Raw genomic sequence first — 24,904 nt, 5'->3', positions numbered from 1 at the left:
GGCCATAGACACCAAGATTGCAAACAGCCATAGTGTAGAAAATGCAGCAAAACACGGAATCAGGAATGAGATTGTAGGCAGGATAAGAAGGAACAGAGTGGAAGCACCCAAACTTCAAACAGTTATGGTGGCCCCAGGCCTGCTTAGAGGCATTCGCAGTGAATTTTAGCACAACTGAAAAATATTGAGAGGCATAATTTTTCTTAATTAGCTAAGCAGATGGAGGGGGAATAGAGGTTTTTATTGGACACGGGTGTGCACATATCTGTGGCTAGTTTGGACCTCACAGGAAAGAGCCAGTTAAATCCACCATGGTATAAGTTACGTGGAGTAGGGTGTAATGCTGTGCATTCACTTGGTTCAGCAATATTAAGTTTCCATGTGGGAGCAAAAAATTTCTGTGAATGTGTGGAAATTTTGTGTTGTGAGGCTGATGATTACTGCCTGACCTTAAGGTTGGATTTCCAATACAAGCATCATGCTAAAATCGATCTCGGACAATGTGTATTGGAACTTGGTGGAACATTGTTTCATCTGGGGAAAACTGTTGTTACTGTGATTCTACCACAAGGCTCATTGCTCACGAAAGGTGAACCAATTGTGTTCAAGACTGCTAACAATAAGAAGGCTCTCATAAGTCAGGAAGTTATCAGAGTGCTGAATGGGACTGTGGGTTGATGTTGACAACCTCATACTCCCAAAAGAGGAAAATGAAGTCATTCATCACTCTGCATCAAGTATTTGAAATGACCTCACTAGTAAATGTTGAGCTTCTGATGCAGACAATGATCATATCTCTGTCCTTTTTGGTGTGCACCACTTTCACTACCACCAGTGGTACCAGTTCCAAAAACTATGCACACATTGTTTATGTGTTAAGGCCACAGAATTGATAGTCTATTGAGATTTTTTGGGTTTATTAAATTTATTTTGGGTGTATTTCATGTCATGTACCATGCTAATGAGAATATGTTAAGTAGATGTTGTACAAATGATGATTTATTTATATTTATGCATATTTTTGTAGGGAATATCAAATCTCTTGGAGTATAAGGGTGGTAATGCCACTGTATAGTTACAGATGGACAGTCAAGTGATGTCTAATAGGTACATTGTTAATTTAGAGGTTATAATGTGTGGGCAAAGTATCTTCATGTTGTAGGTTTATGAAGGACTGTAACTGCTTTTTTTGACATGGAACATTGGGATTGGAAGTAATGCACAGTTGACATGTAGTGCATCATTGTAGAGATTGGGACAGCTGAACTGTTTTTGTGTGGTGATCCATTCAGGATGGTGCAGACTGAAACATAAACATGTGAACAGAGTTGTTTCTCAGAGCAGAAGGGTGCCCAAAGGACGTCCTTGCACCACAACTTAATTTACGGGGGGGCAGGTCCACACTGGGTATACTCAGCATATAATCCAGGATGCATTAGCACTGAACAAGTGTTTCAACATATTTAACAGTACCGCAGTAGATACCACCACAAAATCATGGTGATTGGGATCTCATCTTCGAGTACCATCTCTGTTCTGGTTCTTACTTGTGCAGCTTGCATCAATCTACAGCAGAAAACCACCCACTCGCCCTGACTCCCAGACCAGTGCATACCAACTAAGTGGGTCACCCCTACACTTAAACTAGTCTTAAATACAGGTTGATTATAATTAAAGTTTCAAAACGCTGTAGAAATAACATCACTGATCAGAATGGTGTCAAATTACAACACAATATCATTGGAGAAGGGGGAAAACGTATGGCAGAAGAAAAAAAAAGTAGTGTGAAAATTGATCAATAGATGGTGCTGTATGTGTCAGAATATGTAAGTGAAAACAACTGTCATGTGCATGACCCATTGAAGATGGTATAGACATGCCAGGTACACGGGTTTTCCTCCTTTTGCATCTGCGATGTTTGCCAGTCTCAATGCAGGATCACGCTCTGCTTGTAAAGCTGTATAACAAGAATGATGACTGTGCAGATGTCGCTCTGCAGAAGTTTCAGACACTGAAGGGTTTGAAAAAAGGCATTGGTCTGATGATTGCTGTGGATCTGGAAAAAATGATTCAGAAATTCGAAAAGATGGGTTCTTTTGGTGTGCAACCTGGTAAAGGGAGAAAACGAATTGATTCAATGTCAGTGAAAGCAGTCGCCACAGCAATATAGGAGGAGATGAGTGGTGGTGTGCAAATTTGTATTGCATGGAGAATTGCCCAAACACTGGACATACCAGTGAGCACAGTGAGTAAAATATTATGAAACATCCCTCTTTGCTATCCATTCAAAATTACCCATGTTCACGAGTTGTTTCCTGTTGACTTGCCAGCAAGAGAGACCTTTGCCTTAGAATTTCTTGCTCACATGGAAGTGGACAATGATTGGCTGTGGAAGATTTTGTGGAAAGATGAAGCCCACTTCCATCTGACAGGAAATGTCAATGGGCAACAGAAAATCCATACACAAATCAACCAGTACCACTTCATCCTGAAAAGGTCATTGTTTGGTGTAGGTTTACGGCATCATTTATCATAGAACTACATTTTTTTGTAGAGACAGGTGCTTCTGGTTCTGTTACCTGTACCATCAATGTCTCTTGCGCAACCACGTCATTCCATCTCTCCAACACCACTGATGTATGGATGGAATAATTTTTATGCAAGATGGCATACCGCTGCACATTGTGAATTCAGTTAAACAGCTGCTGAAGTGCCATTTCGAAAATGCTAGAATTATCAGTCGCCATTACAGTCTGGCCGTCCCAATCACCTGGTCCATGTGACTTCTGGCTGTGCAGCTATCTGAATGATGTTGCGTTCGGTATTCCGAATGCAAACTTAGCTGCATTGAAGGCACACATTGTGTAACACTCTGAACATGACCCTGGAAACACTTTCCTCAGTTGTGGAACATGCTATTTCTCGATTTCAACTTGTTGCAGAAAATGGCGGACAGCATATTGAACATGTTTTGCAACAGTCGCATGGATATTAATAATCCAATTTCATTTTGATTGATGCTTTTTATGTCGTTTTTGGCCTCAGAACAATTAAAAACCGATGTGATCGACACTTTCTGTGCGGGTTTTGACCTCAGGACAAATAAAAACTGATGTGAGTGATGCTTTTTATGAGTTTTTTGATCTCAGGACAATTGAAAACCGATTTTTCCCATCCAATGTGATATGACCTGCACATCCATGCACACTAAGTAGTACAGTTTGTTTAACATCATACGTATGCCTTAGGCACTGTTGTATGATTCATTTGTCATCTATCTTATCTTTAATTATAATCACCCTATACAATAAATACACCAGCCACTGTACATTGTGAGCTGGGCTGTACTAGTGGAATGGCAGTAAGTGTGAAAAATGTAAATTGTAGTAGGAAGAAAAATGTAAAAATATACAATGTAACATCTAAGTAATTCACAGATTTGGCAAAAACCTAAGATTCAGTGAAATGAATCTTCTAAAGAGGGGGTGAGTGCTTCACAGGCAGCCAGCTGGTTCCCCTGGCCTTGCGTTGTGAGGCTAGGAAGGCCAGCTGGCTGCCTGTGAGATTCCACTGTCGGGGCCAGAATAACACTGAGGTAGCATGGTGTAAGATACCAACCATATGCAGTGGCAAGGGGGTTACCTTGGGCACCATTTTGGTAACATAATCGCACAGGTTTGGCTCCTCTTCTATCTCATACTATTGTCTTTAAATTTCTGTTTATCAATCTGTTTTTGTTTTTAACAGAGTGGTTACACATCTATAGACACCCTGTACATTCAGGTAATTACAGAAATAATTTCTAATAGGACATATCAGAAAATTTCTTAGAAAGACTGTTATTACCAGCTCAGTTACCAAAGAGAACCATGGAGTCCTTTATACTTGCAGGAATGCTTTAAAAGCATATCATGAAAATTGCTTAAGGATGAGTTATGAGCCACAATAAAGATTCTGCAGGAAAATATTGTTTGCCACCTTTAGCTATTTAAAATATTTGAAGTGAACATTTTCGTATTTCATTATTCAGTCACACACAGTCAAAATTGGCATGTGGTCACTACCAGGTTCTTCAAAAAGCAGAGCTCTTCTTCAACTGATAGCTATTGGAATAGTGCTAAAACTGAAATGAATGTTCAATGAAGTTATATGGTGTCAGAAACTTTTTCAAGTCTCAAACATAATAAATTTGTCGCTTCAGTCTGCATATATACATTGCAGATGTTTAAGACTTGAAAAGATCATTGATTCATATTCGTTCATTTGACTAAAACAGTTATGTCTATGTTTTGGAGATGATCCCCAATTTTTTTCAATGCTGAGATGCTATTCCAGAACATGGAGAGCCTCATTAATTCTGTTTGTGTGTAAGAGGGAATTTACAGTAGACTGGGGTGGCAGTGAGAATTTGGATTGAGGAGGGAGGCATGACAGGGTAATCTGTGTTGTTGTGTGAACCACTGTGCCAAGGTGGCTTAGTGGCTAATGCACATGCCCAGTAACCAGGGGACCCAGGTTTGATTCCTGGCCTTAGTACAAATCTTCATTCACTGCCTCAGTTTGTATACATAAAACTATATCTTTATGGGACCAGTAAAGTATGTGAAGTTATGTCATTTCATTTGTATAAGTACCTGTACCTCAGTTTCACACTGGATCCCCCATGTACATTCAATGCTGAGATACTATCCCAGAACATGGAGACCCTCAGCAGTTCTGTTCATGTGTAAGGGGGAATTTACAGTAGACTGGGCAGGAGTGAGAATTTGGATAGAGGAAAGAGGTAATCTGTACATTTGTGTGAACCGCTGGGCTGAGATGCCTTAGTGGCTAACACCACTGCCTAGTAAGCACGAGACCTGGGGATCGATCCCCAGCCTTGGTACAAACCTTCACGCATCACTTCAGTCTTTACACATACGTATCTGTATGAGACCAGTGAAGTCTATGAAGTTGTGTTGTTTAATTTATTATTGTTTTGATAGCATAAAATGAGATGAACATTGCTATTTTTATTTACTGCATTATTATGGTGCCACAGCTGTGTTGCAGAGAATATTGAATTTATTTCAATCAAATTGTGTACCTAGGGAGTATCACTTCAGTTGTGTGACTGTATCTATGATTTCCTCCCAGAAAGATTATAGCACATAGTAATCAACAAAAAATCATTGAGCAAAATGGAAGTTACATCCAGCACTCCCCAAGGAAGTGTTATGGGCCCTCTGCTGTTCCACACCGACATAAATGATTTAGGAGATAATCTGAGCAGTTCTCTCAGATTGTTTGCAGATGATTCTGCATTTGCCATTGAGTAAAGTCATTAGAAGATCAAAACCAATTGCAAAATGACTTAGACATGATATCAGAATGGTGCAAAAAGTGATAATTGTCTCTCAATTAGGAAAAGTGTGAGGTCATCCACTTGAGTACAAAAAGAAATCCATTATATTTTGATTCCATGATAAATCACATGAATCTAAAAGCTGTAAATTTGACAAAATACCTAGGAATTACAATCAATAACAACTTAAGCTGGAATGATCACTCAGATAATGTTGTGGGGAATGCAAACCAAAGACTACATTTTATTGGCAGAACACTTAGAAGATACAACAAGTCTACTACAGAGACTGCCTACACTACGATTGTTCATTTTATGCTAGAGTATTGCTCTGCTGTGTGGGATCCTTGCCAGATAAGATTGATGGAAGACACTGACATGGACAGTAATATTTTAAGTACCCATGCACCACAAATTTATCATCATATCATATATAATTCCCACCATCTCTATCATGGTCAACTGACCTGTCCTAGAATGGCCTTTCACCATACAAAGAAAAATGAGATGCATTTTCAACAATATGTTGCTTGCCTGCCAGCATAAGATTATAACAGTGTTTGTCATTTGTCTGAGATTTCATCATATTTATTGTGACGAGAGATATCACAATGCTTTATTTGATACAGAATGCCCATCAAATGTGGAATAGTCATTACATATAATTGATGCGAGAGCATCTTGTTTTACATTACAGGTAAGTAATGTCAAACAATTACTATTTTTCTCACTTTTTTTTTATAAAAGGTAGTTACATTTTATTGTGTTGGTGCACAAGTTTGTGGCATTTTTGTTGTGCATGTTGGTATTCTGGTTGTTGTGGGTTTATTTATTGAGTCTCATTTTTTTTTGTGGTTCACTGTTGCTATTTGAGTTTACATATTGTCATCTTGATATAGTGAGTGGAGTTGTGAATGCTAGAAAATGGAGTGCCAAGTGGAGAATTCAGAATATTTTTCACATATCCTTCTGTTTGAGTTCAAAAGAGGGATGACAGCAGTGGAGACAGCCAGAAACATTTTCATCATGTATGGGGATAATGCCATTGGACAGAACATGACAAGAAAATGGTTTTCTCATTTCGAGGAGTATCGTATCAACATTAATGCCTATCCACATTCAGTAAGACCTTTGGGATTTGATGAAGACCATTTAAACTCATTAGTCCACAATGATCCACATCACTGTGTTCAGGAACTGGCAAATGCGATAAACTGTGATCATTCCACCAACATGTGGCATTTTCATGCAATGGAAAGATTCAAAAATTCGGTTTGTGGGTAGTGCATGCTCTAAGCCAAAATCACAAAAACACGTGGGTGTTCATACGTGCATCAATTGGATTGTAAACAACACTGACCATTCCTATCCTGTATCATTACTGGTGATGAGAATTGGTTATGCTAAAATAAGGAAAAGAACACTTCCCATAAAAAGACCCATGTGTACCCACAAAATAATTTGGAGCATCTGGTGGAACAGTGGTTGTGTGATGTACTGTGAATTGCTTCCCCATCGTGTAACCATCATTGCTGGGTTGGGAAGTCATACTGCGCCCATCTTATTCACCTGATCTTGTGCCCTCAGATTTCCATGTTTTCCACTCTCTTTGGAACAAGCATCAAGGAATTTCCTTGCCACATGGAAACATGCTCCAAACATGGCTCAATGTGTTCTTCACCCCAAATCATGTGATTTCTAATGATGGAATGAAAAGGTTGCCCTAGAGTAGGCAGGTTGTCGTAAATAGTGAATGAGAATATATTATTGATGACTCAAGTCTCTATTGTATTTATCTGTTGTGTTTATTAAACTTATGGAGAAAGACTATGAACTTCTGCATGAACCCAGTAGATGCACAGTAGAGTATATAGGATTCACCCATTGCTTTGGGCCACAGTGGTAGTGTAGATGTATTTCTTTCAGTGTTATGTTGATTTAATACTCCTAATGATCTTCACTAAAAATTATGTTTTGAAATGGTGTGGTTTGTTTGTAACAATGCAGCACATAAAAAGACAACATTTCTGAACTACACATACTCCTGCATGAAAATTACATCTTATCTTTTATACAAGGGGTGTTAAATAATTAATACAACACTTTTTTTCTTAAAGCAGGTGGGTTTTATTCAGGATTTCAATACACCATAATATCCCCACTCGTTTGGCTACAAAACCCCATTTTTCAACATAATCTCCACTCAATACAATGGCCTTACGCCACCTTACGGGAGGGCCTGTATGCCCACATGGTACCACTCCACTGGTCAGCCTCAGAGCTAACATCTTGCTGGATCAGTAACCTCACAATCATCCACATACTGCTTTCTGCAGAGTGCATCCTTCATTGGGCTGAACTGATGGGAGTTGAGAGTTGTGAGATTGGGGCTGTAGGCTGGATGATGATGAACACTCAACTGGAGTTTTGTGAGCAGGACCAACAGAGATGTCCTGTGGAACAGTGAGGTGTTAGAGTGTGATCTGTCAGTCACCTCAAATGAGAGTGTTCACATGTTCCAACATAGCAGGAGCTACAGCTGTATGTAGCCAGCTGGCATACGGGTGATCCGACAGCTTTGTGCCACCCTATTGTGATGATGACAGATAACTCGCCCAACATCTCACCATGCTGTAGTTTTCTGATAGGTCTCCACAAACATCCTGCAACTGACTATAAATATCTGCAATACTCAGTTTTCCCACAAAAAGAAACTCGATGACAGCTCTCTGTTTTGAATGCACCATCATAATAGACACCATTTTGAAAGCTATGTACAGCATCACCACCTGTTGGGACTTCATGAAACTATAGGGGCTGAAGCAGAAATATTCCACAATGTCCCACAGCAAATTCTGCATATTTTGAACCAAACTGGCTGAGAAAAATGTGTTGTATTACTAATTTAACTCCCCTCATAGATCAAATCCCGTAATATGTGGAGTGATTTAAGAGAAAATTCTCTAGAGGATGAAGAACAAATAAGGTCTAACGATGATATGCCCACAAACACACAGTCACCATGTTAGAGGTCACTTTATTCATACCATGCTCAATTGACAGTCTTGTGCAATGTGACCTAGAGGAGGCATTCAAAGTGACTCACACCTCAAGATATTTACACACTTACTCAAATATACATCAGCCTGTATCTTAATTGTGTTACAGACTTTGTGTGCGCATGGTTCCATTGTCTTCGCATTTCAAATGGGCCCCAGATCCACAACATCTTTAACATAAAGATCTATCAAGTTAGATATCAATAGTATTCCACCCAGAGTCCATTGGAAACACAGTGATGTGCAAATCTACTATGAGTAGCAACAATTTCAGCTCATTTCTAAATGTAATTGCCAGCCACATCATACATTATTTGTTGTAAGTTGCCAACACTGCAAAACGTATAGGGGAATTTCCTAATGTTTTTTGAAGTAGTTGTAATAGCCTGATCAATTAGAATATGTTTCTATTGATTACAAATTAGAAAGTAATTAATGGATACCTTATTCATTTTGTAAGTCTGCACTTACAGTCATTCACTTCTTTTACAGTGTATTTACTTTTCTTACACTACTTTTGAGATGAGCCATCTAGCATGAAGGTTGCTTTCTTCTTGGTGGACTATTGTTGTTTAATGTGATGTAATTTCATGGTTCAGAATCAGAACCAGAATTTTATTGTCTCATAACGTACAAGTTAAATCATTGATTTTATGTACATGAGACTCATTAGTTCTTTAGTGTCATGGTTTCGTTTGCTAGTTGTTGTGGACCAATAGGCTACAATACTACTGTTTAACAACAATAGAAGATGTTAAGAAAGTGAGATACAGTTTTACTAGTGACTGCAAAATTGGCCGACAGGAAAACAACACAAACTGAAGAATAAGGCAAGCTTATTTGTTTTCTTTTATATATGCTACCAAATAAAAAAAATCAAGTAGGTCCTATGTGCAACATACGTAACAATGTAGGTATGAACCATCAGTGGTTGATCTGAAAATAAAATGTTATCATTAAGACTCATTTACTTGTGAATAAATTACAGATTTATTTGCCACTGAGATACCAGGGGTGAGATTGGCTTTTTGAAACAACGCATCCAGTGGTATACAAGTGGGTGCCAGGCTTTGCACCATGCAGCCATCCATCCTGGTGAACCCTCATTTATAAAAATGTGGCAAAAATTATGTCTAGTGATACACTAAACCATTAAAAATAGCTTGAGGTTACCCAATAACTCCATAGCTTAACGGCCAAGGCTCATCATGTGTTCAATACTTACAAAAGGGTTATTTTTTTAAAATCCTTATCAACTTGATTGTGGTCTTTATTTTTAATCATTTCACTTGGTATTAAATGTATTTCTTTTCCAAAATTTCATTTCTGATTCTTGAGTGCCTCATAACTTTATTATTTTACACAAATTTAATGAAGTGAATTTGTATAAAAATGTGACTGCAGTAAGGTAGCATTTATATTTCGCAATGCTGTGAAAATAATTTACATTTTATATATTTGTATGATGATAACTGTCCAAGAAAAATGTACATATCATTTTGGGATCAAGGGCTTCTTTTCTGCATCTGATATGGGCCCCACACTAGCTTAATCTGGCAGTTATCTCAAGCAGAAGTAAAGAATAATGAAATCTGCTGATTGGGTTGGATATGCAGTTTAGACATTTTACTGTCCAAATGATGCACTATCAAGGTGCCTTCCTACAGTAACACAAAACTTCACATGAGCTCAACCAACTAGCAGCTACATGAACCTTTGCATCACCAACAGCACTTCTTTCAGCAAAGAAGGAAATATGTCCATTAGTCAGGGAATATAAAAGTAACATGTGATGCAATATAATATGGAGCTTAAGCTAGTCACAAGTGAAAGAACATCAGTGAATTATCCTTAGACTTGAACATCAATTAATTATTCTTAGACTTGAAGGTTACTGGTAATGAGCCTTGACTTACCAGTGTAAAAAGTAACATAAATAATGGTACTTATCACCAATGGATTCTCCTTTATACTTTAAAATAACAGATAATATTGAGAAGTGAGTTGTGATGCATAAACCTGACAGTTAGATTTGCCTTCTGAATATATTTTGAACTTTACATAAGCACACACAATTACCTTTTTTGCATTTAAAGAATTACCACAAATTTACAGGAAGTTAATAGTTGTACTTTTTAATGCCTGTAATAAGCTTTGACTATACCAGAAGATGAATCATACCCACAGCACATGGTAATTTAGAAGGGTTTCACAGAAATAAGTACTGTATCATACCTGATAATTCTGTTCCTACACTCCAGGTCACATGTTGAGTAATGACAATTAGTCATGATGTTTGTAGTATTGTAGTAGTTGTGTGGAAAAGAAGAGAAAACAGAGTGGAGAGAGTAAATTAGTAAAACAGTATTCCTCATATAGGGGAACATCAAAACATCAATTAGGACAATCCATTACACACTACATGTCTTAAAAAAAATCCCATTGGGTGTTTGCTTTGTACAAAGTGCTAGCCAAAAATTTCTAGAATTTCATAGCATAAATCATGAAACTTCCTGCACATCATAGTTCAGTCACCTTCAAATCAACTTTCCAATTGTTTAAGTCTGTGTATACAGAATATGACTTTAAGGAAGAAATATCAACTACATGGGGCTACATCAGGTGCCTATAGTGGACCAAGATTGGTAATAACTTTATTCTTTTACTGGAAGCCATCCCTTACATGATGATACGCACAGTTACTTTTTGATGCAGCATTTGATCTTTGTTTTTCCATCAGTCATTTGCACTGAAACATAAAGTAGATTTTCTCTGTGCAACAATCTAAGATAGTTGATTTGTTTCAAGATCTTAACATAAACCCATGATCTACTGGCAGTTATGGCTTTTTCCATGTTCAGAAATTATTTTATACAGGTCAGTACCAACCTAAACCTGATAGTCTCATCACTGATCAACTTCCAAGTGGTGAGAAATGAATCTGATTGCATCTATACCTACTATACATTGATACTCTCCAAATCACATTTAAGTGCCTGGCAGAAGGTTCATCGAACCAACTTCACAATTCTCTATTATTCCAATCTCGTATAGCGTGCGGAAAGAATGAACACCTGTATCTTTCCGAACAAGCTCTGATTTTACTATTTTATCATGGTGATTGTTTCTGCCTATGATGGTTGGTCTCAAGAAAATATTTTCGAATTCAGAGGAGAAAGTTGGTGATCAGACTTTTGTGAGAAGATTCCATCGCAACAGAAAATGCCTTTGTTTTAATGATGTCCAGCCCAAATCCTGTATCATTTCAGTGACACTCTCTCCCATATTTTACAATAATACGAAACATGCTGCCCTTATTTGAACTTTTTTGATGTACTCCGTCAATCCTATCTGGTAAGGCTCCCACTCTGTGCAGCAGTATTCTAAGAGGATGGACAAGTGTAGTGTAGCCAGCAGATCTGTTACATTTTTAAGTGTCCTGCCAATAAAACACAGTCTTTAGTTAGCCTTCACCACAACATTTTCTATGTGTTCCTTCCAATTTAAGTTGTACGTAATTGTAATTCTTAGGTATTTGGTTGAATTTACAGCCTTTAGATTTGACTGATTTATGGTGTAACCCAATTTTAATGGGTTCCTTTTAGCACTGAAACATAAAGTAGATTTTCTCTGTGTGACAATCTAAGATAGTTGATTTGTTTCAAGATCTTAACATAAACCCATGATCTACTGGCAGTTATGGTTTTTTCCATGTTCAGAAATTATTTTATACAGGTCAGTACCAACCTAGACCTGATATTCCAATCTCGTATAGCGTGCAGAAAGAATGAACACCTGTATCTTTCTGTGCAAGCTCTAATTTTCTTATTTTATCACATTTTCTTATTTTATCACATTTAAGTGCCTGGCAGAGGGTTCATCGAACCACCTTCACAATTCTCTATTATTCCAATCTCGTATAGCGAGCAGAAAGAATGAACACCTGTATCTTTCCGTAAAAGCTCTGATTTTCTTATTTTATCATGGTGATTGTTTCTCCCCATGATATTTGCTTTTTGCTCACATTTTTGATTATTAGTTCTCTATAACCAACTGACATGTCTTGTTTGGAAGACTAACAAATTAACAAACATTATGGATAGTTTTCCTCTAGTCACCACAATGAACTTAATTATCTAAAGGCTAGCTTACGAAAAGTCTTTCATATGTTTCAGATGCACTTTTCTTCAGCTTAAAGTATAAGTAGGTTTCAAATGAAGACAAGACAGATGAAAAAAAGTAAGTAAACTGTTTATTATTTCAAAAGTAACTGTTAATAAGTTTATGGAACTCTGAGACTAGATCATCAGTGCCTTCACAGGTAAATGTTTGCAGTTGTGAAGGAACTTGCACTGCATCATATGAAGCAAATCAAACGTCATGAATGACTTTCTTAAAGGTTCTAAAATTATGGAAATCAGGTTGGCAGAGATCGGGTCTGTATGGAGTAAGTGCTTTCAAGCAAATCTTCTGCAGCATATTCAAAACGACCTTGGCAACACATGGGCAGGCATTATCCTGCAACAGAATGGTGTCGTACATCAACATTCCTGGATGTTTGGACTTGATGGCATGATTCAGTTATTCCAAACACCAAGGAATGTTGATGGACGACATCATTCTGTTGCAGGATAATGCCTGCCCATGTGTTGCCAAAGTTGTTTCGAATACGCTCCAGAAGTTTGACTGGAAAGTACTTACCTTCATACAGTCCTGAACTCTCCCTGATCTCTTCCCACCTGATTTCCATATTTTTGAAGCCCTGTAGAAAGATACTCACGACCACTGATTTGCTTTGCATGAAGCAGTGCACATCTCGATACAATCATGGTTCTGTACAAAATTTCAAACATTTTCCTGTGAAGGCATTGACAGTCTTGCCTCACAGTGTGATACATGTATTAACAGTTAATGGTAATAACCTTGAAATAATAAACAGTTTACTTACTTTTCTTACACGTGGCTCTTTTTAATGAAAAATCTTCTGCTTCTTTAAATATATAATTTCAAAATTTACAAAATTGGCCAAATTTGGAGTAATGAGATGTGCTAAAACTAATAAATGTGTGCCATCACAATGCAGTTGGTACTGCTACTTGAATGGTCAGACTATTCAGATTCTTGTCAATTTTTGGTTGGCTCCTTGTACATAGCAATTCTTGTCTACTGCATCTCTATATGTTGTTGCTCACTGCACAGTAGTGTCCATAACTAGCAGTGGATAGAAAGTGCTATAATATATGCATTCCAAGCATCCATTCATACTAGGAGGGGTAACTACTTCAATAAATAAAGCTCTACATTTTTCAGTTGGATACACTTTAACAAGAGGAAACGTTTCACAGCATATAATGCTACTTAAAAATACAATAAACTTTTGAATAGCACAGATAGTTTTAGAACATCTATTTCTTGCAGGATAATAGGGCAGAGAGAGTGTTTTACAAGTGTTATTTCAGTCCATGATAGATTACAGTTAAGATTTCTTTCTTAAATCATAAAGATATTACATATCTTTATATACTTACTTATTCAAATAACCCTTCATGAGAGTACAATAAATCAACGTCAGTTTTGGTTATGTAGCTTTATTATATAAATTGCAAGAGTTTAAAATAAAGAGAACATAAACAGAAAGAGGACAAGTGCTGGCAGCTGTGGCTGAGTGGTTCTAACCGCCCCAGTCCAGAACCACGCTGCTGCTACAGTCGCAGGTTCGAATCCTGCCTCAGGCATGGATGTGTGTGATGTCCTTAGGTTAAGTTAGGTTTAAGTTATTCTAAGTCTAGGGGACTGATGACCTCAGATGTTAAGTCCCATAGTGCTTAGAGACATTTGAACCATTTTTAGAGGACAAGTTTTAGTAGAGGTATGGCTCCATTGAGTCGTGATTTAAGAATTCATTGCAGTGGAAAGGAATCTTCCATTCAGGGAGAGCTTCAGAAATTACAAATGAGAAATTATGGACCTGAATAAACAAATAACATTAAAAATAATACTGATAAAAATAGACACAGAGGGAATAAAAAAAGAAAAACAAGCAGAAGAAAATATAAGGAAAATATTACAGAAAAACGGTAACTGATATGCATGGTTAAAGCTGTACTGAGAAGACAGGAGCAGGAGGGGAGCAAATGTTATGTGAACAAAATTTCAAACAGCAGAAAAAATATTATGTATTTTAAATGTAGAGAAGAGAAAACAAGTAATTACAGCAGCACCAGATTTCATCTATGGAGGCACACTACATCAGTGTCCAGAGGAGGAGTGGACTTTATTTCTGTTATCATGGACTACTAACTTTCCAAGTCTATCACTTTTCTGTCCATTCAGTTGTTGCAGAGAATTTTATATGACTATCCAATGCAAAATGCTGTCTGATGGTACTACACATGCTGGTATATAACACATAACAGTGCATAAAAAACATTGTTTATAGCAGAAAAAGGATCTTCCTCAACTGTTTTCCTGTTACACATGCAAGTAAAGTATAACGCATTTTGCATACTGCATAAGTATTAAAGCATATGTGTCCAGTTATGTAATTACCAGTATTCAGTTTTCAGCTCAGCAGACTCATAAGTTAGTATAAATAACTTTTGCTTTTCATTGAACAAATGAAAAACATTGCATAATCAAAAGAGTATGATCTCAAATCACATTAGTTGCTACAATATTCTGATGTACAACATATAAATTTCTGCTGTAGTTAAATCTGCACAAACTGCCACATGGAGGACACAGAAGCAGGCATCTCTGGAGTTGAAAAGCAGCTGAAGTAGTTGAAAACAAGTAAGCTGCCAGCATCAGATCAAACTGCAAATTCTATTTTCAAAGAGTACTCTTTAGCATTGGCCTGTTACTTAACTTGAATTATCAAGAATGTCTCACTCAGTGGAAAGTCCAAAGTGATTGGAAAAAAACACAGGTGTGTACTGTATATAAGAAGGGTAACAGAATGAAGCCACACAGTACAGACTAATAGTTGTACTGCTGGTTTGCCACAGAATTCTTGAGCATATCTAACTTCAAATATAATAAATTCACCTAAGCCAGGAAAGCTTCTATCCACAAATCAACACAGATTTAGAAAACATCACTCAGTGAACTCAGATTACCCTTTTTCACACAGTATCCTGCAAAGAATGGATGAAGGGAAGCAGGGAGCTCCTGTTATCCATGATTTCCTGACAGTGTTTGACACAGTGTCACACTGCAGACTCTTGGCAAATGTCTGAACATATGAAATGGACCCTCAAATATATGATTAGCCCAAAGACTCTTTAAGTAATAGAACCCAGTACATTGTCCTGGATGGTAAGTGCACATTGAAGACAAGGCCAGCATCAGAAGTGCCCCAGGGAAGTGTGGTATGGCAGCTCTTATTCTCTATACACATAAGCAAGCTGAAGGACAGGATGAGCAGTGATCTGCAACTGTTTGCTGATGGTGCTGTAGTGTAAGAGATAGTATCATCTTTAAATCGCTGTAGGAAGATACAGGATTACTTAGGTTACTTAGGCAGAATTTATATTTAGTGTCATGAATGGGAGCGTGGTCTCAGTGAGGGGGGGGGGGGGGGGGGAGGGGGGAAATATCCTGTAATGTTGGAATAAAACAGAGAGAGTAAAATACAGAATGTGTGAGTCCACTGACAACCTGCTCAGAAATATTACCTAAGATTAAAATTTTCTTCTTCTCTTTCTGCACCATTTTGAAGCTGTGTAGCTCTGGGAAGTACTTGCACCTACACGTTATCCTCCTAACTGCATGACTGAGATAGACAGTGGTTCCTGCAACCCACTAAAGCACAGTTTTTAATGAGGTTATTAATTCCTTGTTTGCCTATTCTGGCAAAAATTTAATAGCATTGTATATAATCTCACATTCCTGGTAGTAATGAATTTCCCTGCACCTGTGGCACTTGAAGACTGCAGTGTCACACAGTGTGGTGAAGAGATGGCAATGAGAACACTCAATACGTATGTTTCAGCAGATGAAAGTTATCTGATGTGGCCACCTCTTTAGAACGATGGAATGGACTCACCCATTGCTCATGATGTGTTTCTGCATCGGGGCCACATTATTTTGCATGACTTCTGGCAGAGGTAAAAAGAAGGAAAAATCTGGTACAGAAACAAATGTGTAGTTATAAGAGTAGAAGGGCTTCAAAAGGAAGCAGCAGTTAATAAGAGTGTGAGGCAGGTTTGTGGCCTACATTTGGCAAGCAGTCAAGGAAACCAAGGCATAATTTGCAAGAGGAATTAAAGTACAAGGAGAAGAAATAAAAACTTCAAAATGACATGTCTTCCTGTCAGATACTGCAAATAACTTGGAAGAGCAGTTTGACAGAATGGATAATTTCTTGAAAATATGTTGCAAGCTTAAAGTAAAAGAAAGAGTAATGGAATGAAGTCAAATCAAATCTGATTATGCTGAGGGTATTAGATTAGGAACTGAGACACTAAATGTAGTAGATGAGTTTCGCAATTTTGGCAGCAAAATAACTGACAATGACATATAGAGAAGATATAAAGTGCATACTGAGTATAGTAAGGAAAGCATTTTGGGAAAAGGTAAATTTGCTAATGTTGAATATAAATTTAAGAGATCTGAAGTATTTTCTCAAGATATTTGTCTAGAGCGTAACCCAGTAATGAGTAGAGTGTGGACAATAAACAGTTCAGACAAGAAGAGAATAAATGCTTTTGAAATATGGTGTTACAGATGAATGCTGAGAATTAGATAGGTAGATCATATTACTGATGAGAAGGAACTGAATAAAATTGGGGAGTTAAGAAATTTATGGCCTAAGTCAACTAAAAGAAGGAATCAGTTGATAGGACATATCCTGAGGCATCAAGGATTTGTCACTTTGGTAATGTAAGGAAGTGAGTGTGTGTTTGGGGGTGGGGGTTGGGAGGGGGCATCAACTGTAGTGGTAGACAATAGTTATGCAGAGATGGGGAGGCCTACACACGATAAACTTGTGTGGAGAGCTGCCTCAAACCAGTATTTGCACTGATCACTAACACTTGCTATGGCACAAAAGGGAGTCAGGTATTCAGCCATAAAAAATTTTGACCATCTATGGAGCAATATTGAGAATTTACTGGATAATAACTTCAACACAAATTCAAATCATACCTGGTTGATAGCTCCTACTCCATAGAAGAATTTCTGAATGTATAGTAGAATGATTTTCTGTATATGTATTTTTAAAATTGGGACAGAGAGATACTGAATGAATGTATGAAGACTGGCACAAAATGAAGAAATCACATAAATGGTCAGCATGTTGCTATTCTCTGCTGAGAAGCTGTGCTTTAACTATAAACCTGATTCATTCCATATCACTGCAGGACTGCACCGTGATCCATGAAATGTACAAATAACTAATTAACAATTAAACATCAACACTTAAATAGTCTTCTCATTCAGTAGATCAAGTAAGATTATAACAAGTATGAGCTAGGAAAGGTATTAATTCCATTCAAGGTAAAATGTAATTGAGATTCCATAAGAGGCTGATGACTCATTCATTTTTAGTAGTTTCAACCATCTTTCAGTACTAGGTGTGTTATTTCAACATCATTAGTGATTTGTGTGACTGTGAGGGGTTCATACAGTGATTTGGTACTAGTATCCTCAAACATGTATCCATGTATATAGAATTTAATATTCCATTGTTCTGCTTCTTTCCTTCAATCTAAACATCAGAATATCTACGACAGACTGGATGGTTAATACACCTCTCTCTCTCTCTCTCTCACACACACACACACACACACACACACACATACACACAGAGCTACATTGCCTTAGTGTTGCTGTTCAAATTGGGTCAGTCTGGCCACAGTACTTGGACAATCTAACTGTGTGTTTGTATGTGTGTGTTTGTGAGTTCTTATTCTGTTAGTTTCAACAAATGATATCTGTATGAAAGCTTTTCCATGAGTTCAGTCTTGTTTATGTGCTAGTGTCAATACTGAGCAGTAATTTGTTACCTTTTATCCTCCCATTGTTTGTATATCCCAAAGGATTTGCCATTATCATTTAAAGTTTCCTTAGCATCTCTTTTTCACAACATTCTATGAATAGTAGTGGCCTACTACGAGGGAGTGCAGGAAAGCAGTGCTTCCAAAATTTGTATGTGAAAACTTTTTAAGTCTTTTTAAATAAAACAGACATTATTAACATTCTGCATCTTTATTCCTCATGTCCACTGTAGTATGTAACATGGTGGTGAGTTACGTGACTATATCCGTGCATGAGAAACAGCGTGCTGTAATCGAGTTGTGAATCTGAAGTGTTTATCCATACATGCAGCACCCTCTCCTTTAACATGGAAATTCAATTCTACACATGAGTGCTATGACATTTGCAACAATCTGACACCTTGACTTCACAGTCATCAATCATCCTCCATACAATCCTGACTTGGCCCCTCCAATTTTCATTTTTTTCCAAAACTTAAAGTATACCTTTGAAAACTGCACTTTGACAGTGATGAAGTGGTGCAAGTAGAGGTGAGGTTGTAGCTCTGTCAACAAAGTCAAATATTCTACAGTGCTGCTATCAACAAAATGCTCTCTAGTTGGGAAAAATATGTTCATCACCAGGGTGACTTACATTGTGAAATGAATATGTAGATGTGAAGAATAAAAATGTACAATGTTAATAATGTTTTTTATTTTAAAAGTTGCAACAGCTTTCACATAAAAAATTTGGAGGAATTACTTTTCAGCAGACTCTCATATTAAACCTAGGGAGTTGTTTACTGTGTTTAACATCTTACTCTGAATAACTTTTATCTATAACATGACTGAAAATGTGTTACAACTTTGACCACAGATCATCTACAATTTCCAGATTTCAACTTTTTTTTTTCAGGTTGTCTTTCAAGTTGAATTTATAAAAAGAGAAAACGAATGCTAACATTGAATATTATCTGATTAAAAGTGTCTCAGAATGTATTAGTGGACATAATTTGAGCTATGTTCACCCTTCACCTTTATAACAGCTTGAACTTTCCTGGAGACACTTTCAGTCTGAATGTCTGTGGCATTCTTCCTCAAGAACTGAAACCAGAGAATGTAGTGATGTTGGATGCTGGGGTCTGAAGTGAGTCAACATTCTGATTCATCCCAGAGATGTTCCATTGAGTTCAGCTTGCGACTCTGGGTGGGCCAGTTGATTTCAGGAATGTTATTGACCTTCAACTCACAGGTGCTGCTTTGTGACAGGGTGCATTCTCATGCTGATACAGTAACTGACTCTGAATTGTTCCTCTATTGTATGCAGTAAAATGTGTTCATATCCTTCTGCATTAAGCATCTGCTTAAGCAAAATATAGGGACCATAACCTAATGCCGGCCGGTGTGGCTGAGCGGTTCTAGGTGCTTCAGTCTGGAACTGCACGACCACTACGGTCGCAGGTTTGAATCCTGCCTCGGGCATGGATGTGTGTGATGTCTTTAGGTTAGTTGGGTTCAAGTAGTTTTAAGTTCTAGGGGACTGATGACCACAGATGTTAAGTCCCATAGTGCTCAGAGCCATTTGAACCACAACCTAACAATGAAAATCGTACATTAACACCAACTCCTCCATACTTCATGGTTTGCACTAAACATGATGGCAGATAACAAACTATTCCACCAGATTGTCACAGGGTGTATTTGATCTCAAACCTATATTAATAATTTGTTTTTGACATGGTTTGTTTTCATTTAGGGACAATGGATTGTCATATAATGTAAAATATACTTGAATATATTTTAAGTATAAATATATTTATTATTAAATTTATTTATATTTATATGTAAATATATTTATATATTAAGTATAAATATATTTTAAGTATAAATATATTCAAGTATATTTTACATAATTGTACTCTGTCCCCAAAGTGGCTACCAGTCCAGGGCAACACCACTATTCTCAATTCTAGAGCACAAAACAATGAATCTCAGCTAAGCTCACCACAGAACTGTAAATCATTCTTGGCTCCAAACCTATAAAGATAAAACGCAGAACAACATTTTCTAACAAGGACTGAAGTTGGACAATAAATTGCTAGAGGAGATTAATGAATTTGCTAAAACAAACTTACTTAAAATTTTAATTAAAAGTTATCTGTCAGGCAATACATTCTATTGAATGACTGCTTATGTAACACAGAGTAGGGGTTTGGTAAAAAAATGTAGCACAAATAAATAATAATAACAATAATAAACCATCTACCATTCCACATAAGACTATATTTTCCTCTCCCGTTTTTTTTTTTTTTTTTTTTTTTTTTTTTTTTTTTTTTTTTTTTTTTTTTTTTTTTTTTTTTTTAGATAAACTTACTTCCAGAGCTATGTAATGCATAATACTAATATCTTATCCTCCATCTCGGCTCAACATATAACTTATTATTTGCTACACCTCCGCCTGTCTGTGTGTGTCCGCTTCTATATCCATGTTTACTGACAAAGTAATGCAAGTTCTCACAAATAATGCAATGTAAATTAAATTTAACTGTAATTGCTCATTTTAATTGTAGTTGCAATAAGAAAAGTTGGAGAACTGCCATCATATGAACATTAATATAAAATAAAATGATGAAATATGAGGGAAGTAACACTTGCATATAATGAAAACATAAAATGTAGCACAGTTCACAGTGTTTGTTGCAATCAAATTACAATAATGAGGAATAAACTGTGCCATGTAATGTCAAACATTTATATTAATATAAATTCACCGACATCTGGAATGATGTTATAGCATGATTTCGTCAACGTATGTAAAATCATGTTACAGAAACTGTAATCTCTTGTTTCTCCATTTTTCCCAGAAACACTCAATTCAAGATCAGTATTCTTTAATAATTCATACTACCATGAATCTTCTCCACAACATTATCTGTTGGTATTTGCTTAAATTGTGGCTCATAATTTAATTCTTTGCATTATTTAAAGTTTTGAGAGATGAAGTCTCATAAAAGATACAGGAGATTACACAAACAGCAACAGACTTTGAGACAAGAGTCATGTCTGAGATATTGCTCTTGGTGAATGGAATAGTTTGGCGCAGAATAATGCTTAGATTTAGTACCTTTTATAATGGTTGTTTGAGTGATGATTACTGTGGTTGGGAACTAGAAGGAACTGCAACATTTTCCTGTATGAAGAGTTTGTTTTATGTTACTGTAATGTCTTGTTTCTCCAGTTTTCCCAGTTTCTCCAGTTTTCCCAGCTATCAAGTAACACAGCTTCTGGGATTTTCATGGATCACCACATCACAGTTATAGCATGATTTCCTCAACTTATGTAAAATCATTGCTGTTAGATTCAAGTGTCAAACACAAACACATTTTTTGAGCTATGATTGTAACATGAGAAATATGAGATACAGTGCAATGATTCAGTCATGTCAGCAGCTGCACTATCCTGATTCCTTCCCTCATTATGGAGTACAGAAAACACTACTCAGAAATACAGTGCTATTCATCACACATCACAGAGTATAAAGATTAGCACTGGTATGTGAAACCACAGTGAGATACTCATGCTAAAACATTAGATTGACTAATTAATTGCAGGAAATGTTGGTACTCTCTAATGACACAGTAAGTGTGTCAAAAATACATGAGTAAATTAATCTCTATTGCCAGTATTATACATTTTACGGGTGTTGTTGTATACCCTGGTACAGGCACATTTATGAGTAATGTAATGGAAATGCCATCTCTAGTGAGAATTATGTCTTCTGGACATTAACCTGTAATTTTCCTTCAAATGAGACCCCATATACAGGGGAGGGTCTTGTACCTTGGTACATTTTACAGATTTTCACCTCTAGCTAGCCCTGTAATAGAAGTTTTATATATTTTCATATTTCATTCTTACATGATGGCATTCACTTTTTATGTCTGCAGTGTTTTCTGAAATTCCAAACTTACTCCAGAAAATTAACATTTTTCCAAATGTGAAAACATGTTCCAATGTACAACATGGTTATGTGGCTAGAAAAAATATTCTATTGAAATTTAAAAGCAGTGAAATTGAAAAAAACTTCTCAATACTGTATTTAATCATCTGTCTCTTACATTATTATTCTGCTACATACCAAACACTGGAAAGTGAAATCAAATTGATTGCAAGTATTATCAAAAAGCAGTTACAAGTTTAATACATTTTGAAATAGAAGCTATTGGAAACTAACACACATTTCTATTTTCAAGGCAGGTAACACTCTTAAGATATTAAAGAAACTTAGTTAACTTGCAAATATCACATGCCCCATGTATTAAGTCACTCTGTTTCAAGATACCAGATGGTGAACAACGAATGAAGGAGGGCTTAACTGTCCGCATGTCATATAAATACTTGAAAAAATATATAGCATTTTACTTACCATAAAATTCTGTATCTGAAAAATTTGCAATATATTCCTAATAGGCTTAATGTATAATACAGCACTTAAATGTGTACAATGAAAAATAGTTACAAATGCAGCGTACGATACAGCCTCATGTCTAACAACAAAAAAAGAACAGTAGAAAATGAGTGAAACTGCTTATTGCAGTCTCTAGTGCACATTCCTACATATGATTCTAAAATCTGAGCAAAAGACGTCGTGTGTTCCTAGGTACTACACTCTCCCCTATATAGCAACATTTCTTAAAAATGCATGATATGAATTTTATTGACAGACAATGTGCACCCATTACTTGCTTTCAACATCCCATCAGAGACACATACATACAGAAACACCCTGAACTTTCCAGTCGCTGCTGAACTGTGCCAGAACGTTACAACTAACATTCCACATATGTAAGATAATTCTTCATCATGAAGATCTCTTCTTAGCTCTGCTGAGTATATCCTAGATGCTGTCACGAATGAGACAGATTAAGCTTCAGACATTCTCTGCATGTTGAAAGTGGTAGTTAAGTAATTGTGTGTTGCATTTATAATGCTATAATGAGGCATCAGTGACATAAGATAGTGGATGGTGCAGCTCACGATTATAACTAGTTTCTACATGTTAGTTACACAGCAATCAGAAATTTGTCAAGTATTGAAATATAATGTCCTTTCCTGCCAAGTCTATACTCTGTTTGCAAAACCAGCATTTATTATACCACCACTGGCCAGATGAGCTTTGGAAGCTACTCTTAAGCGACAGATCATATAAATAACTGTAATTGTGCACCTGAAACCATTCAAAACAACTGCTATTTTGAACTTTACACACATGCACTAAAGCATAATTGACATACTCAACAGCCATAAAAACACAAAAATAGGCTTCTTGGATTCCATATTGATCAAAGTTTGAGCTGGGATACACATACATATAAGTTATGCTCTGGATCACATGTGTGATTTATCTGCTGTTTAAGTTGAGAGGCCGTGTAAGTGAAAATCTGCTTCTCTATGCATACACTGCTTTCTTGAGTTCCCTTGTGACATATGGAATTTTGCTACAGGCAAACTCACCTGGTTCTAAGACAGTATTTAAATAGCAACAATACTCCATCAGATGCATTGCAGTACTCACACCACAAGACTCATGTAGGCACTACTTCAAGTTAATGAATATTATGACAGTACCTAGTTTATATATTTATAGGTACCTAATATACACGAAAGAAAACTTGGATAATTCTGACCTTAGGATGTCAATACAGCATCTTAACACTAGACAAAGACATGCAATTGACAAGCCTCATGCCAGGCTAACAAAGATCCACAATAACTATAAATATCTCGGTGTCAAATATTTTAATGAACTACCTAAACATGCCTACTCAGTGCCCCCGAATAAATTCAAAAGTGTAATAACAAAGTGGGTAAAAAGCAATGCCTTCTATACAGTGAAATAATTGGACGAATGTGTAATAGATGATTTGGAGTTTTAAGATGAGACTACACTGAATTATAAATTGTAATATTTAATGAAGCTACTTTTGTGGTGGCATAATTCACTCCTTTCTGTGCCAAAGTGAGATTTAATCCAGAATAATGAAGATAATCATTTCTGCTAGTGTTGTAGCTGTGCACTTCACTGTTATTTTTGAATTGGGATGGGTTATTAATAAAATGTTCAAATGTGTGTGAAATCTTATGGGACTTAACTGCTAAGGTCATCAGCCCCTAAGCTTACACACTACTTAACCTAAATTATCCTAAGGACAAACACACACACCCATGCCCGAGGGAGGACTCGAACCTCCTCCAGGACTAGCCGCACGATCCATGACTGCAGCGCCTTAGACCGCTCGGCTAATCCCACGCGGCAGGTTATTAATAACAATTTTCATAAGTGAATATATGTATTGCGAAGGTACTGTGAATGTCCCAAGTTCCTTAAACAAATGTCTGCAATGTGAGCTTGGGTGGACTCCAGCTATTATTCTGATAACATGCTTTTGTGCAATGAATATCTCCTCTCTCAATGACAACTTGCCCCAAAATATGATGTCATATGAAAACAGTGAATGAAAATA

General features: G+C 36.8%; 1 protein-coding gene across 1 annotated transcript in view; it reads right to left on the bottom strand.

Moving 5' to 3' along the window:
* The window catches only part of LOC124555746 (vacuolar protein sorting-associated protein 13A-like), a 689,798-nt gene that overhangs the window by 60,912 nt on the left and 603,982 nt on the right, over positions 1-24,904 (bottom strand). The window contains exon 59 of the mRNA XM_047129770.1: positions 10,639-10,653. Within this exon, the coding sequence (XP_046985726.1) occupies positions 10,639-10,653 (15 nt within the window). The remainder of the gene's footprint in view (positions 1-10,638; positions 10,654-24,904) is intronic.

This window comes from Schistocerca americana, chromosome X (genome assembly GCF_021461395.2).
Source record: "Schistocerca americana isolate TAMUIC-IGC-003095 chromosome X, iqSchAmer2.1, whole genome shotgun sequence".
NCBI classification, from domain to species: domain Eukaryota; kingdom Metazoa; phylum Arthropoda; class Insecta; order Orthoptera; family Acrididae; genus Schistocerca; species Schistocerca americana.
The sequence above is the reverse complement of the archived record's forward strand: the minus strand, read 5'-3'. Positions and strand labels throughout refer to the sequence as shown.